Consider the following 13,733-nt stretch of genomic DNA (forward strand, 5'->3'; position numbering starts at 1 on the left):
GGCCGACGGCAATATTTATGTTTGGACTTTTTGACAAATATTGTATTATCAATGTTTTTGAAACTAATCTAACAAAAATTGACTTTAATATTTACTTTCAATGGAAGTTTTCAGAATCCATCAATTATATAAAAGAACGAGTAAGGTACATTCACCAAATTTTTTTTAGAAGCGGGCCAATAATTTTGAAGTTGGACAGATACATGTTACCACGTCATATTTGGTCAAATCTATTAAAAAAAAAATGACGTTTTCCCTTAAAGTCTGATCGAATGCACTTTTTCTGTATTATTTGTATGATAAAACCTTTTTAAAAGTATAAAAATGTCACCAAAAGATGGACAGAAATAAAGTGAAAGCAGTTAAGTACACAGACTGTCCAATATGTTCATAAAAACGATAAATTTACTTCGTTTCGTAATACACATACAAGGTCAAATGGAAGTCTAGGCCAACTGAAAAAAGTTTTCATATGTAATAGAAGATGGCCTATTAACCTTTTTAAACCGTGTCATATCTGCTAATAAAAGCGTCTTCATTCAAAATATTGTATACTGTTACATTTAGTAATTTCACAGAATATGCACCAAACCTTTTTGTACCAAACATTTCCTTTAGTTTGTCCATTAAAGCACGACTTAATCATTACTCATAAGCCAACCCCCATATACGTGACAGGCCGGACAGTAAATTTGTGGTCAGGGACCTGTTTTGTATCAAAGGTGTAAAAAAAAAAAGGTCAAATGTCCTCAAAAATAAACCATCATCAAGTTTACAGGTAATGAGAATATAGGTCAGGTGTTAAGCTCATTTCACAATGAAAGCCTTTTGATGACATTTTTTTCATTTTCGAAGATTTTTTTTTTTGCTTTTATATATTTTGGTAAAACTAAAACAGACAAGAATATCTCTCTCTCTATATATATATATGGTATAAGACTAAAATAACCATAGATCTGTCATTTGTTATCAATAGCAATTAAACAAAACACAATCTGCATTCAAGTAATTAATACAAAATCTGTTTTATAATACATTTTAAAAAATATGCATGACATAAGATGTACATGTTTCATACTACAAGTACATCATAGCAATTCAAACACTGAATGCAGATATTAAATTCCAGGGATAATTCCAAGGAATTGTACAGTTTAAATCCTCCAAAATCTTAAAGTAAAATCTTGCTCCTATCGAGTTCTAGATTAATTTTAACTGTTCTTTCCTCTCTTGGCATCAACAACAGCATTTTATTTTATTTTGTATATAAACGACTATAACATATAACTTGTTTGGTTTAAAATCACCATCTTTTAACTTATTCAGTTGATCATTACAGTACTATCAAAAATTAAATGGTTCAAAGGGATAAAGGAAGCAAAGTAAATTCTTGTTACATTCTAGGATATATCATTGCTAACTGAATTTTCCCCAAAGGCATTTTACGTGAAACTCAGCAAATACATGTACTTCTCTCAGATAATTCATAAGTATATAACATTCAATTTTCCAAAGCAACAATTCATTCATTCAAACTGGAAAGATATATTATGGTTATATTATTCGGTGAGTAGCCTTCATCTATGTGAACCAAATTGCAAGTACAAATGTAAATATTAAATGTAAATAATTTGTTTTTATACCATTCAACTTTCCAAAGCAAATATCAATTCATTCAAATTAATCAGATCTCATTCTATTGTCAATCTCCACTTAAAAAAATAATGTAAATAGCTGCGATTCTTGAAGTCTGTGTTATTTACATCTATCATGTTTTGGCAATAGATATTAATACCACCGTCACATTGTCAGCACTCAGTCGAAGTACTGCTTCATTAGCTAGTTTCTGACAGGCCGTCTGACAGCGAACTTCTCTCACCGTCTTACCATCAGTCTCTTGTAGAGTCTCATCCTATTAATACCATAACATTCTAGGAATTATTTCTGTTTAGATACAGAATATGTTGTTGTAAACAATACTTTATACCCAAATATGAGGAAATGTATTGTCATGCATGGTTGTCTCTCCAAAATAGTTTTCAGCCATATCTGTTGATTGGAATGGATTGAAACTTGTGTGTGTTTTACACGATTTGTAGCATTGTCCATACAGAATTAGCACTCCCACTTTACTGCTACATACACCCGCTGCTCATTGTACAAGATTATTTTAAGTAATAATTAATAATATATTGAAATATATATTTTAAAAAACAGACCTACAGTGTATAAATGTGTTATATCTCATGTCAACTATCAAAGGTCAAGGTCTTTTAACAATGAGATTGGAAGTTATGATACATTCTTGTGAATTCCAGTTAGTCTTCTTAATAATTTACTCTCAAATGGGAAAAGACTTACAGATGTAACTAGACCCTTAAACCATGGAACTAAAAATAAGGTCATTTCATCCATCAGTTTATATCACTTCATACAGATACTGATAGCGAACATATTTGATCGTCCTTTATTTAAGTGGTGCTTTTTTTACAAATGACATTTAGACACTGCACAGGAGTGTGATGAAATAACAGGGTAATTATATATAATACTGTAGTAGGAAAGGAATTCCATCGGGGTGGGGTGGGAGGTATCAAACTCTGGTGCTTTTGCATATTTACATACAGTGTAAGTAAACAATGTTGAATTTTGAAGATTTTATAAAAGTTTAAGGTTTTCATACCTCTAAAATTTTGTTTGTGAAGTTGATACATTCTTTGAAGGAAAAGCATTTCCAAAGTCCATCACATGCCAGCACAATATATCTGTAATATAGATATCAGCAAAATTTGTTTGGTGAATCAAACATGGTTTGTATCATTTAAAGACGTACAACACACTGGGGGAGATAACTCTTGCGATTTCAATTGAACGTTTGACGTGACGTCAAATTTAACGTCAAAAATAAAGCGTCAAAACGACGAGTAAAACGATCCCGATGTATATCAATCATGAAAGAAAATTGGGATATGGGGCTTGGCTGTGATTGTGCGTACCATACTCAATTAATTAGTATTTTTTTTGATTAACCCGATTAAACTCCGTAAAAAGCAAGACTTAAAATACCATCCCTTAATATTTATTTCATTTCATTTCATATACAAAAAATTGTATTTTTGATCAAAGCGCAGCATTTTTTTTATTCTTAAAATTTTATTTTGCCGAAATTCTCATTATCACAATTGTCTATATAATATTCCGATTAATGGTCTTCATTACAATATGTGCATACACGATATAAATATTAAACAACAATAAATAAACAAAAAACTTGTTACAATGTAAAATCGATGTTGTTCTCAGACCCTTACTGATCAAAGAGGAACAACTCTGAAAATGTAGGAGATGTTTATTTTCCTCCCTTTATTCACGGTTTTCCACAGAATCCAAAGACCTGATAAATCCGAGAATTGAATACTATAGACCTCAAATGCACAATGTAAGTATAGAATTGAAAAGAATTGTTTACTTGTTACTGAAATTATCTGCATTCATGAATATCCTATTGCAGCAAATCGTAACTTTGACTTTCTGTCAACAATGTCAGTTCGCATTTCCTCGAATCAAAACAAAACGTAGCCTATAAGATTTTAGAAAATATCAATGTGCGAATTGAAATAGATGAAGAGTTTAATTATTGATATTTTGATGTTCATGTGGACGAATACGGAATTTTCATTTTAACTTTAGAAGCGACGACATTGAAAGAAATGCGTACAATATCATGAGGGGTGTATGTACATCTAATGCAAATGTCGATGTATCCCCACGGCCACATACTGTCTCGTTTGAAAAGATGACATGAAAGAAACTACAATTATTCCATTTATATCACAGGACAGGAGAGTTGAACATACATCATTTTTTTAATGAATAAAATTAAAGAAATAAAATTAAAAATCAACATATTCAAGTTCAACAAAACTTGAATTCGTATCCAGGTTTCATGAGATACTAGGAATGCATAACGCATACGTATATGGACTAGACACTAAAATCTTTCAGTAATTTTTTCCTGATACATATAAAAAGAGTAGTCAATATTTATTCTGCATTCATGAATTTAAAAACTAATGCATACATCCGGGATTCTTGACGAAATACCAGTATATTTGCACTGTAAACGACGTTTCGTCAAACGCTAAATGGTCTGCGACGCAAAAAAGGAAGGGGTGGGGGTGATAGGGGTATTCAAAAATTGCCTAAAAATCTACATTTAAATATGCTTTACATATGAGAACTTTTAAATTTGTAAGTTAATATATTTTTGAAGCAAAAGCAATATTCCAATTTAATTTTTTAAATGTGTATTTGTAGATTGATATAACAAAGTGATCGACCCCCGTCTGAAAGACGCGCGAGAACGTGTTTTATTGAGAAAGGGGGAGGGGGTAATTTTCCGCTATTAAATCAAAACTGGTCGTACAAAAATTATACAAAAAATTATTAAGATTATTTTTACTACCAGCTACCTAAACAAAGTTTTTTACAAAAATTAAACAACAGGTTTTTTCACAAAAAAATTTTGAATTTGAAAAATACGCAATTTTCAAGGCTTAGAAAATTCATAATTTTTCAGTTTAAGGTCTTTAAAAATTGTTTTGATGATATGTATATCAAAAAGATGACTATGTTTTTGTGTTAAATAGTTAAAAGAATAAGCCAATGAAATTTGACATTTATATCTAACCTGGTTTTTTTGAAAATCAAGGTTTAAGTAGTTCATTGATTAAAAAATTTCTCTCCTTGTAAACAACTAAAGGGGGGTAACTTTCGGAAGTTCCTGTCCAAAAACCACTCGAACGATTTTGTCCAAAATATGCATACATGCAGTAGATATAGTCATTGTACTAAATATACAAAAATAACGAAAATTAAACGACAGGAATTTTTTGGGGTAGGTGTGTTGTACATCCTTAATAATACAGCGAAAATGCAGACACACTCAGAAATACGACTTAAAGATGTCATATAAAGAAGTAAGAACAGCATCTCTTTCACAACAGGAAGTCAGGCATGCTGGTCTTGAACATAGATTTGGTGGATAAGTATACAATAATGAGAAAAAACACAGGCTATCAATATTTCCCATCTTTGTTTTAATGAAACCAAGCATCAAAGATGTGATGTTTATTTTTTTGCAACATCGTCACCTATCAAGACACTCAAATTCTTATAGATAATCAATCTTTTTCAATACTGATCATTAATGAGCATCAAAGATATAATATCTGATTTTGCTCTCTGGCTTCATCTATCAAAACACTCATATTCCATTATTTTTTGTATCTGGTGTACAATCATATCTATAAAGTTTTTTAAAGTAAAATAAAAATGCACTATCAATGAAAAAGATACTAAATATGAGTATGCTTCATTGTTTGTAGAGGAAGTTATTGGTTGCTGTAAAATCACATACTTTCATGGGGTCAAATTTTCATGGTTTTACGAAAAACACTTCGTTCATGGTATTTTGATTTTGTGGATTTAGAATTGTTGAGTACTTATTTATATAAGATTTCATTTTTTATGCATGAATATGTGGGTCTTTTCATGTCTCGAAAACAACGAAAATTAACCCCTCATGAAAATTTGTGATTCCACAGTACATTTTTACCTGTCTTGGTCAGTCAGTTGACATTTCTTGACATCAGGTATACATGACACTCCAAGCTTTTTATACTGACCATCTCCAATGGAGCGTGATACTTCTAATACTCCCAAAACCCGACCATCCCTGAAAAAATAGATTGAACACCTTGAATACTTTCATCAACCATCTCTAGAAAAACATATAATTAACAAGGATTATTTTTTTTTTTTTTAAATAGGCCTTCTTTTTAAATTAAAAGATATTTCTTTATAAATGCAATGTCATTGGTGGAGAAATCTTCAATCAAACATTAACTATATATCATAAAGTTTGGAGCATTAATTTAGGTAAGTAATAAGCCTCTATCTTGTATAGGTAAAAAATACATACAGTGAGACAACGGGACAATATTCTATAAGGCTTCAATCTCACTCAAAACTGATATCTATAATTATGCTAATTAAGAAATAAAATATGAATAAGACATTTCGGATCTGAAATTACTTGACATGGCCTCCTGCTTTCTGAATCCTGATTCTCTCCTCATAAACTGAGGGACTGTGCTCTGTTGACAGGGGGATGGGTACATCAGAGTTGTCTTCCTTACGTCTGCATAAAACTGCCTAAAAAGCAAACAGATACAATTTTTTTCTGAAATTTTTGTTTATGGAATTAAATACGAGGGAACTAAAATAAAAATGAGGGAGAAAAATAAAATTCAAATCAAAGAAGGATTAAGAAAAAAAATGACACTCTTTATATTTATTACTCCTACCACTTTGTATCAGTAAACAAAGTTTGAAGAAAATATGTAAATATCTCAAAGCATTTTTAAAAACAGAAGTAACTACCAAATGAAGGAACAGTGGTCAAAGTCATTAAAAAGGTCACGGTTAGAAACCAATGACAGAAAAAATGCCCCTACCAATCTGTATATAAGACATTTGATGAAGACAACATCAAGGTCAAGGATAGAGCAGAGTCAAAAATAAGGTAAAGGTCATAAAAATATTTCAAAGCAATGTGGAAAATTGAAATTTTGGTCAAGAAGTCTAAGGAAGATTTAAAAAGTTTGCATTTCTTGGGAAAACCTTGTAATGTATATACAGTCAAACCTGATAATCTCAAAATCAATTAGACTTGGGAAAAAAATTGAGGTTTATTGACATTCAAAAATTGATGGATAATCATATGTCTTCCAAATTACTTCAATATATCCATGGTATTCAAGATATTAGTGTTTCAGATACCAAAAATTACTTTATTGTTTCATATGTGAAAGATATACTCTTAGGCATCACAAACACAATGGAACGAAGTCCCTCCTTTCTAATGCCCAAATGGTTGAAATTTATTCCATCTTAATACTTCTAGCTTACCTGACTATCACCTAGCCAAGCTATAAATGCTGTATCATTGACCACAACTATAACTGTGGCTGTTGTTCCATCTTTCCAAGCTGGCTTCCTGTAACCAAGGTAAAATTGTAAATCATGTACCAATTTTTTGAACTTTAATAACAATTTTACATTGTATAAAGTAAAACTGAAATGCAAATGGTTTTGACTGTACATACATTTTACTTGCTTCTTTTAAAAATTCGTCATCTGTCTTCTTAAAGGCTTCTACCATGGTTTTCTTCATATCTTTTTCTACTTGTGAAAATTCACCTAGAAATTAAAATAGAGCAACAAATGTCAAAGAAATACCAAAAGAGTAAAATTTAAAAAAAAATTCCCTTTTACTTATACATAACAGTGAAAAGATTTTTAAAAAGAGCTGGAAAATATTTAACAGATATACAAAGACTTTTACATGTGTATTCACTATTGAAAAGGACGGATGGCATGGGGAACATTACCCTTTGGAAACCTATCCAGAAGAAATTTATGCAAATTCTTGGATGCAAACCTAGAAGCCCGTGCTCCTCCATGTCCATCAAAGACTGCAAAAAAGGCAACTCTGTACCTGTGAATGTTCAATTTATCAGTCTGTGGTGAATTTCCTATATGTGTTTCCAGCTCATTGCACATTCAGAAGTATAACACATTTGTATGCTAGTTTTCTAAGAGATTTTTTAAAAAGAAAAGTTTAAAATAACTTACACAGATGGATGGAGGTTCGGAATCTGCTGTGTTACGTCTTGTAATAATACATGTTCATCCTGCATCTCGTCTCTTTCACCTTGTCGTTCAGCAAAGAAGGGAGACAATTTGTATTTTACTGCAAAACATAATGTGTATCATAAACAAAAATATGTATCATGACACTTTACTATATGTTAGTGTGCTGAGCACATATTCTTTCAAATCACAGAGTAGGTCTTTTACCTGATGTTTTTTGTTTTGCTGGTTTGTCTTCATTTTTTTCCTCAGCTTTTCTTTTACAATTGTTTACATTCACTGTATTCATGGAATCTAAAGCAGTATTGGATTTGTCTCTGTCTGGATTGTCTTCATAGAGTTTTACAGGAGTTTCACTAATGCCTGTGGTATATGGAGTATATATATGTATGTACAGTATATGTTTAAAAAAAAATTGGGTCATTTTCAAAAATTGTTTGGTTGCTCCCTCCCAACTGACTGACTAAAATAGCCCAACTCAAAACTTTTAACATTCCAGGACACAAAATATTTTTTAATTCCTCTTTATAGTCTTATCAACAGGTTGGGACCAATAGCCCAAATGGGATATAACAGTCCGTTTGGGATATAATATCCCAAATGGGCTATAAATTTACAGTGCAAAAATTGAAAATTTTTATTTTAGCTACAAATATCATAAATCCGCATTAGGACACTTATAAAGGAATAACTTTTGGTTGACAAGTTTTTCTCTATGCCCATTGTTTAGGAAATTGATCCCTCGGAAGTTCCTTAACTTCTTGGGGATCAATCTTACAAACTGTAGGGTTGTAGAAAAACTTGTTTACCAAAAGTTATTCCCGGATTTATGATATTTAGGCCAAAGTTTTTTTTTCTCTTGGTTTACGATTCTGCCGACCCTATTTTTCCCTATTTACGAAAATAAAAATAATGTGTCTGGCTTGAAATTTTCTTGACCAAACCAAAATTTACAACACATCTTAATCATTAACCCAAACTCTCACAAACATTAAATGAACTCTACAAATACAGATTGTCAAAACACATTGCCAATGACCATGCAATACATCGAATACTCCGTCGGAACTCCTCTAGATTTTACACTTCCGGGTATGAAAAAGTCCATCGCTACAAGTTATACACAAGACGCAAAACAGCTGGACAGCTATCGATGTCATGCCAAAGATGTTGGAGAAGATTTTAGGTCTTTGTTTTTGTCAAATAATTAATTCATGCTGTGAATACAGACATATTTTTACTGATAAATTGTGAAGTTATAAGCTTTCTAAGAAGTTACACATCAGAAGACAGATTCGATAAACATAAGTAGCTGTTCAATCGGCATGCAGGTGTGCATCAAAACTTTTATTAGAGACAGAATTTTATATTAAAAACAAGTTTGAAGAGAAATTAACAAAATTTTGACTATGCCAAAAGCCTGAAAATCTAATGAGAAGAGAAATTTTAGAAGATTAATTTTGTGCTACTACGTAAGAAATGAAAAAAAAAATGTTTGATATACAATTAATCTGACAATAAGAAACTTTTACAGTTTAATAGTAGTAGTAGTAAATTTTATTTAATGTCAATGCTGTTTTATTATTTTTTCTAGATATTTATATACCTTGTAATTGGGGGAAATATCTTTTAAGATTGATCTTTTTTATCTTTTTTAATCATTTTAAATACAATGTTTATACAGAAAATTTTTTGAAATGTAATGTTAGTTTTAAACAATGAAATAGTTTTATAACGAGTAAAGTGTGCCACGTATACGCACCATGAAGTCTCCTTAAATTTCAAAACTTCTTAAATTTCATTGAGGGAGAAGTGAAGTCTCCTTAATCGGGTGGGTCTAGGTTGGTTCCTGGACACACATATCTTAAGGTAAAGGTTTGTTGTGAAAGCAATCACTTTCGAAGTTTCCAAAAAAAATTTTCGTAAGTGGAAAGGCTGACCAGAGAATAGCCAATTTGCTTAATTTTACCCATATTTGTCCAAGTGCAATATATGTTTCTATTATGGAAACTCAGACTTGTAAGTCGGAAGAATGAAAACCATCAACAGTAACAGAGCCTGATACTCCCATTTCTGTTCTCGAGTCATTTGACGTGTGATTCATTTTTCTTGACTTAAAACCGAATGATAAGAAAAAATTATTTTAAAAGTTGAAAAATCTTGTGTGTTTATTATTTTTATTTGAATCCATTTCAATGCTACTCAAGAAAAAAATATGTCAAGGTTCCAAATTATTTTTATTTTTATTTTTCGACCACCCAATGCATATTTTTCTGTCAAAAAATTGTAAACCAAAAAAAAAAACAAAACTTTGGCCTTATTGCCAAAATAAAAATTTTCAACTTTTGCACTGTAATTTTATAGCCATTTGGGATATTATATCCCAAACGGACTATTATATCCCATTTGGGCGATTGGTCCCAACCTGATCAAATAAACAAAAATTCTCCGAAGAGAATACACGGACGCAAGTTCATTTACTTAAGTTTTACTTTAAGAATACGCAAAATAAAATTATTACTTTAAGAATACGCAAAATAAAAATATGAGATTAAATTCAAATAACCTGGTTCAGGCAAATCACCAAACAAATCCATCTTTACTGCACCAGGCTGATGCCAGCAATGTGCACACACAAACTCAACACCGGAACCAAATATTGTTAAAATCAAAAATATTGACAAAACCAATACTACAAGAATTGAAATTTCCGGAATCGTTTAACTTTGCATCTAAAACATAACAGCGATTCGAAATCGAGTTAAAATACAAAGAAAAGAAATGTGACTGAATGTGATATTTGATCCTTACCGTACACTTTCGAAAACTGAAAAACATCTGCAGATCAGAAAATTAACAATACATGTAAGACAGCAACTTTTGAATTTTGAAGCTGCCAACTCAAATAATTATAACTGAAGAATTATCAAAAATAGGACTGTTTTACTTATGGGAAGCTATAGAACAAATTCAGTTATAAGAAATCATTATGGGATATTTACAATATCTTCCACAAGGATAATCTTCGAGAAGGTGGTCTTCCACATGCTGTAGACCCAGATAGCAAGCTTAGATTGGTCCATTGTTGGGCCACTGTTGTCACTTATGTTGGTCCAATGTCGGAGAATTATATTGGGCCAAAGTAATTTTGCTCATTGGCACAACGTTGCACCAACATGTTGGCGTTACGTTGGTCCAATGTCAAATGTCAAACAAATTCTTATGTTGGCCCAATGTATTTGTGCACATATATATGTTGGCGTTACGTTGGCCCGATGTCATTCAAAGATGATTTCAACGTTGGCCCAATGTAGGCCCCATGTCAAGCTTTTCATGTGCAGTGACAGCAAAATTCATTCAACGTTTGTACAATAAAAAATAAATTAAATATTTAAATAAATTTTTTTTTTCAACATTATAGTTTACATAGCAACATTGGTTCAACAATGTCCATACACCAACATTAAGAATAACAATGTCGGACCGATGTTGGAACAATATTAGTGCACCAATTGTTGTAATGACAATGTCTGACCAATATCGTTCTGCCAACTGCGATATGTAGCCGATATAACCATATGCCAAAATCGGCCCAATGTAAGCTTGCTATCTGGGGAGGCCCTATTTGACTGATTTCCAATACTGAAATCAAATATAACCAGATTAACTGAGTGTTTCTTATTTGTATTTATTCATTTTTTTAACTAATCCCATAGTAAGTGACCAATGTTGAAAAAAAGATACATCTATCAAAACTTCTTTTAAAAAAAAAACAACACTGAAGATGACTAAATAGTCTTTTAACTGCAACAACGTACAAACAGATCGAGGGACGCGTTTCAATCTCATAAAATTATTTTCATTTAAATATCTTTATTTACATTAATATTTTTAACTCCCTGTTCTTGTCTATAAATGTGATTCATTTTTCCAGATTCCTGTATTTTTCTTCAAGTAATTTAACTTAATCAAATTAGTGGTTAGATCGAGCCAAGGCATCAGCTACAACCGTTATATATGTGTTTAACTCAATGAATTTTTATTCATTCACGACGTTATTGCCCTCTTTTCATTTTTTCTCCGGTGTAATAGGTACACTTTTATCTTATGCAGCATGTTAAAATTTGGCATCTTCATGAGCTTCATTTTTTCCAGTCATATTTTTTTGCTTTAGACTTGCAAGATCAAATTTTAAAGATGACACTTGTTTTTGATTGAGAGTGAATGTTATGTATGTTTGAGCAAATACACAAAAATCTATAAAATCTTCATCATCCGCATCACAGCTCTGTGGTCTTTCGGGATCCCTTTTCTATTACCGTAAGCTGTAAAGAAGCTTTCTCACATTACATTCCCATGCTTTCAAACATTAGTGGCGTTTTCTACATTTGTAATTCCTTCTCTTGATGAGATTGTTTCGTTTAGGTTTCGAAGATCGGTAGGCATATTCATTGTTTTTGTTCTCTCGAGAAAACTGTTGTTTTATATTTCTGTCAGAAATCTTTAAAATATCTTTGGCACATAAGAAATTAGATATTAGGTTACTCGTACTTCTTCCTGACGGCTTTATCTTAAAAATCAATTTAAGAAAATCTTAGAAAAGGTTACCATACATGATAGAAGTGGATTTTCCGTTGATCAAAAAATTATGTCCATTCTTAAAATAATTTCATATAAATACTAAATATCGACTTCATAATCTTAAGGAAATAAAAAAAATATATATAGCAAAAGATTTTTATTATGGTAAAGGAACAAATTCATTGACCTAAAAATTAAGAAAATTCTGCGCGAGGACATCGTTTTCGGCTTTAACCTTTGTGAAGTCACAGAAATAGGTGAACTGCATTAGAAAACCTCCCGACGTTTATGATTTCCGGAGAACACTTGTTAATCTCATTGCTGTAAGATTTTTATTGGGTTTCCCTCAGCTCGCACAGAAATCTCTTATCATAAATTTTTCCGTTGACACAAAAATGTAGTTGCATTCAAATGATCATGACTGAGATCTCTACCAATATACCACAGAAACTGGCTTTGTTATATATTGGATAAGATCTTTCAGTTGATAAGCATAAATCAGTTTTGTTTAAAAATCTGAATAAGAAATAGAAGACCAGAGGCTTCAGAAAATATCCATCAATAAGCTCGAGATACAGAAAATATAGAATTGAATTCTGAATATTTAAAAGAAAAATCTTGACATCTAAATGAAGGTTGCGTGAAATATCAGAATGAATCTTTATATCGTAATAAAAATATTAATCCCAACAATTACGTTAATCCCATTTTATAAACGATTTTCTATTGGATCTAGGAAGACAAATCGAAAGGAACCTGGAGTGATAAAAGAAAATGATAGATGACCGAGCCTCTTCCCACCGATCGTGACCCTCTTTGTCCTTCAGAAAACTCTGACTTATGTGCTTCACTTTTTCACACGAATTAAAACAATCGATCATTGAAACACAGATCTGGAATTTCCAACAAAAGATAGCTTTAATTAAAATTAAGTCTCGATTCTCGACTGTATTTTTTTCTTTTTGATTTTTTTTTTCTTAAACTCTATACAATTGCATGTTTACTTATTGAGATCATTTTTTTTTTTGAATTCTTATCTTCTTTGAAGATGTTTTTTCCCTTAAAACAAAATATCTCTATAATTGTTTCCATTTATTTTTATAAATCATTAATTATTATCAGTTAAATTATATCTTTAAATTCAATATATACTTTTAAGTGTTATACGAAATTAATATACAAAGAAATTACATGACACAGAATTTAGTTCCATCGTAATGTGAATGTTCATTCTTGATATTAAAACCACATATCCTTCAAAAAGAAATTAACTCTCAGAAACCAGCGGAAAGGAGACATTATTTTTTGTAATGTTCCTACCGTTGCAAATCCAATATCTGGTTAAATAAGTGATTGAAAGAAGCATTTTGTTCAATTATTTAGCAATACACTACAGATCCCCTGGACGGCTTCCTCCGTGTAATGTCCGTATGAAC

At 31.2% G+C, this 13,733-nt stretch overlaps 1 protein-coding gene across 1 annotated transcript; it reads right to left on the reverse strand.

The window, feature by feature from the left end:
* Positions 1 to 1,120: 1,120 nt before the first annotated feature.
* Positions 1,121 to 10,355, reverse strand: LOC134241815 (integrin-linked kinase-associated serine/threonine phosphatase 2C-like). The gene is made up of 10 exons (XM_062723839.1): positions 10,283 to 10,355; positions 7,924 to 8,079; positions 7,699 to 7,816; positions 7,455 to 7,561; positions 7,170 to 7,263; positions 6,973 to 7,060; positions 6,098 to 6,216; positions 5,618 to 5,737; positions 2,684 to 2,765; positions 1,121 to 1,912 (listed from the first exon to the last, which is right to left on the reverse strand). The coding sequence occupies exons 1-10, from the start codon at positions 10,311 to 10,313 to the stop codon at positions 1,769 to 1,771; spliced, it is 1,059 nt and encodes a 352-aa protein (XP_062579823.1). The 5' UTR covers positions 10,314 to 10,355; the 3' UTR covers positions 1,121 to 1,768.
* Between the last annotated feature and the right edge of the window lie 3,378 nt (positions 10,356 to 13,733).

Source organism: Saccostrea cucullata, unplaced genomic scaffold, assembly GCF_032062105.1.
Source record: "Saccostrea cucullata isolate Sc308-1 unplaced genomic scaffold, CSIRO_AGI_Scuc_v1 ctg14165, whole genome shotgun sequence".
In the NCBI taxonomy this organism is placed as follows: Eukaryota; Metazoa; Mollusca; class Bivalvia; order Ostreida; family Ostreidae; genus Saccostrea; species Saccostrea cuccullata.

Coding starts and splice junctions, on each gene's coding strand:
- LOC134241815 (XM_062723839.1), bottom strand. CDS start 10,313: ATGGATTTGTTTGGTGATTTGCCTGAACCAG. Junction 8,080..10,282: donor TGGTGATTTGCCTGAACCAG/GTTATTTGAATT, acceptor CATATACCACAG/GCATTAGTGAAACTCCTGTA. Junction 7,061..7,169: donor TTAAAAGAAGCAAGTAAAAT/GTATGTACAGTC, acceptor CCTTGGTTACAG/GAAGCCAGCTTGGAAAGATG.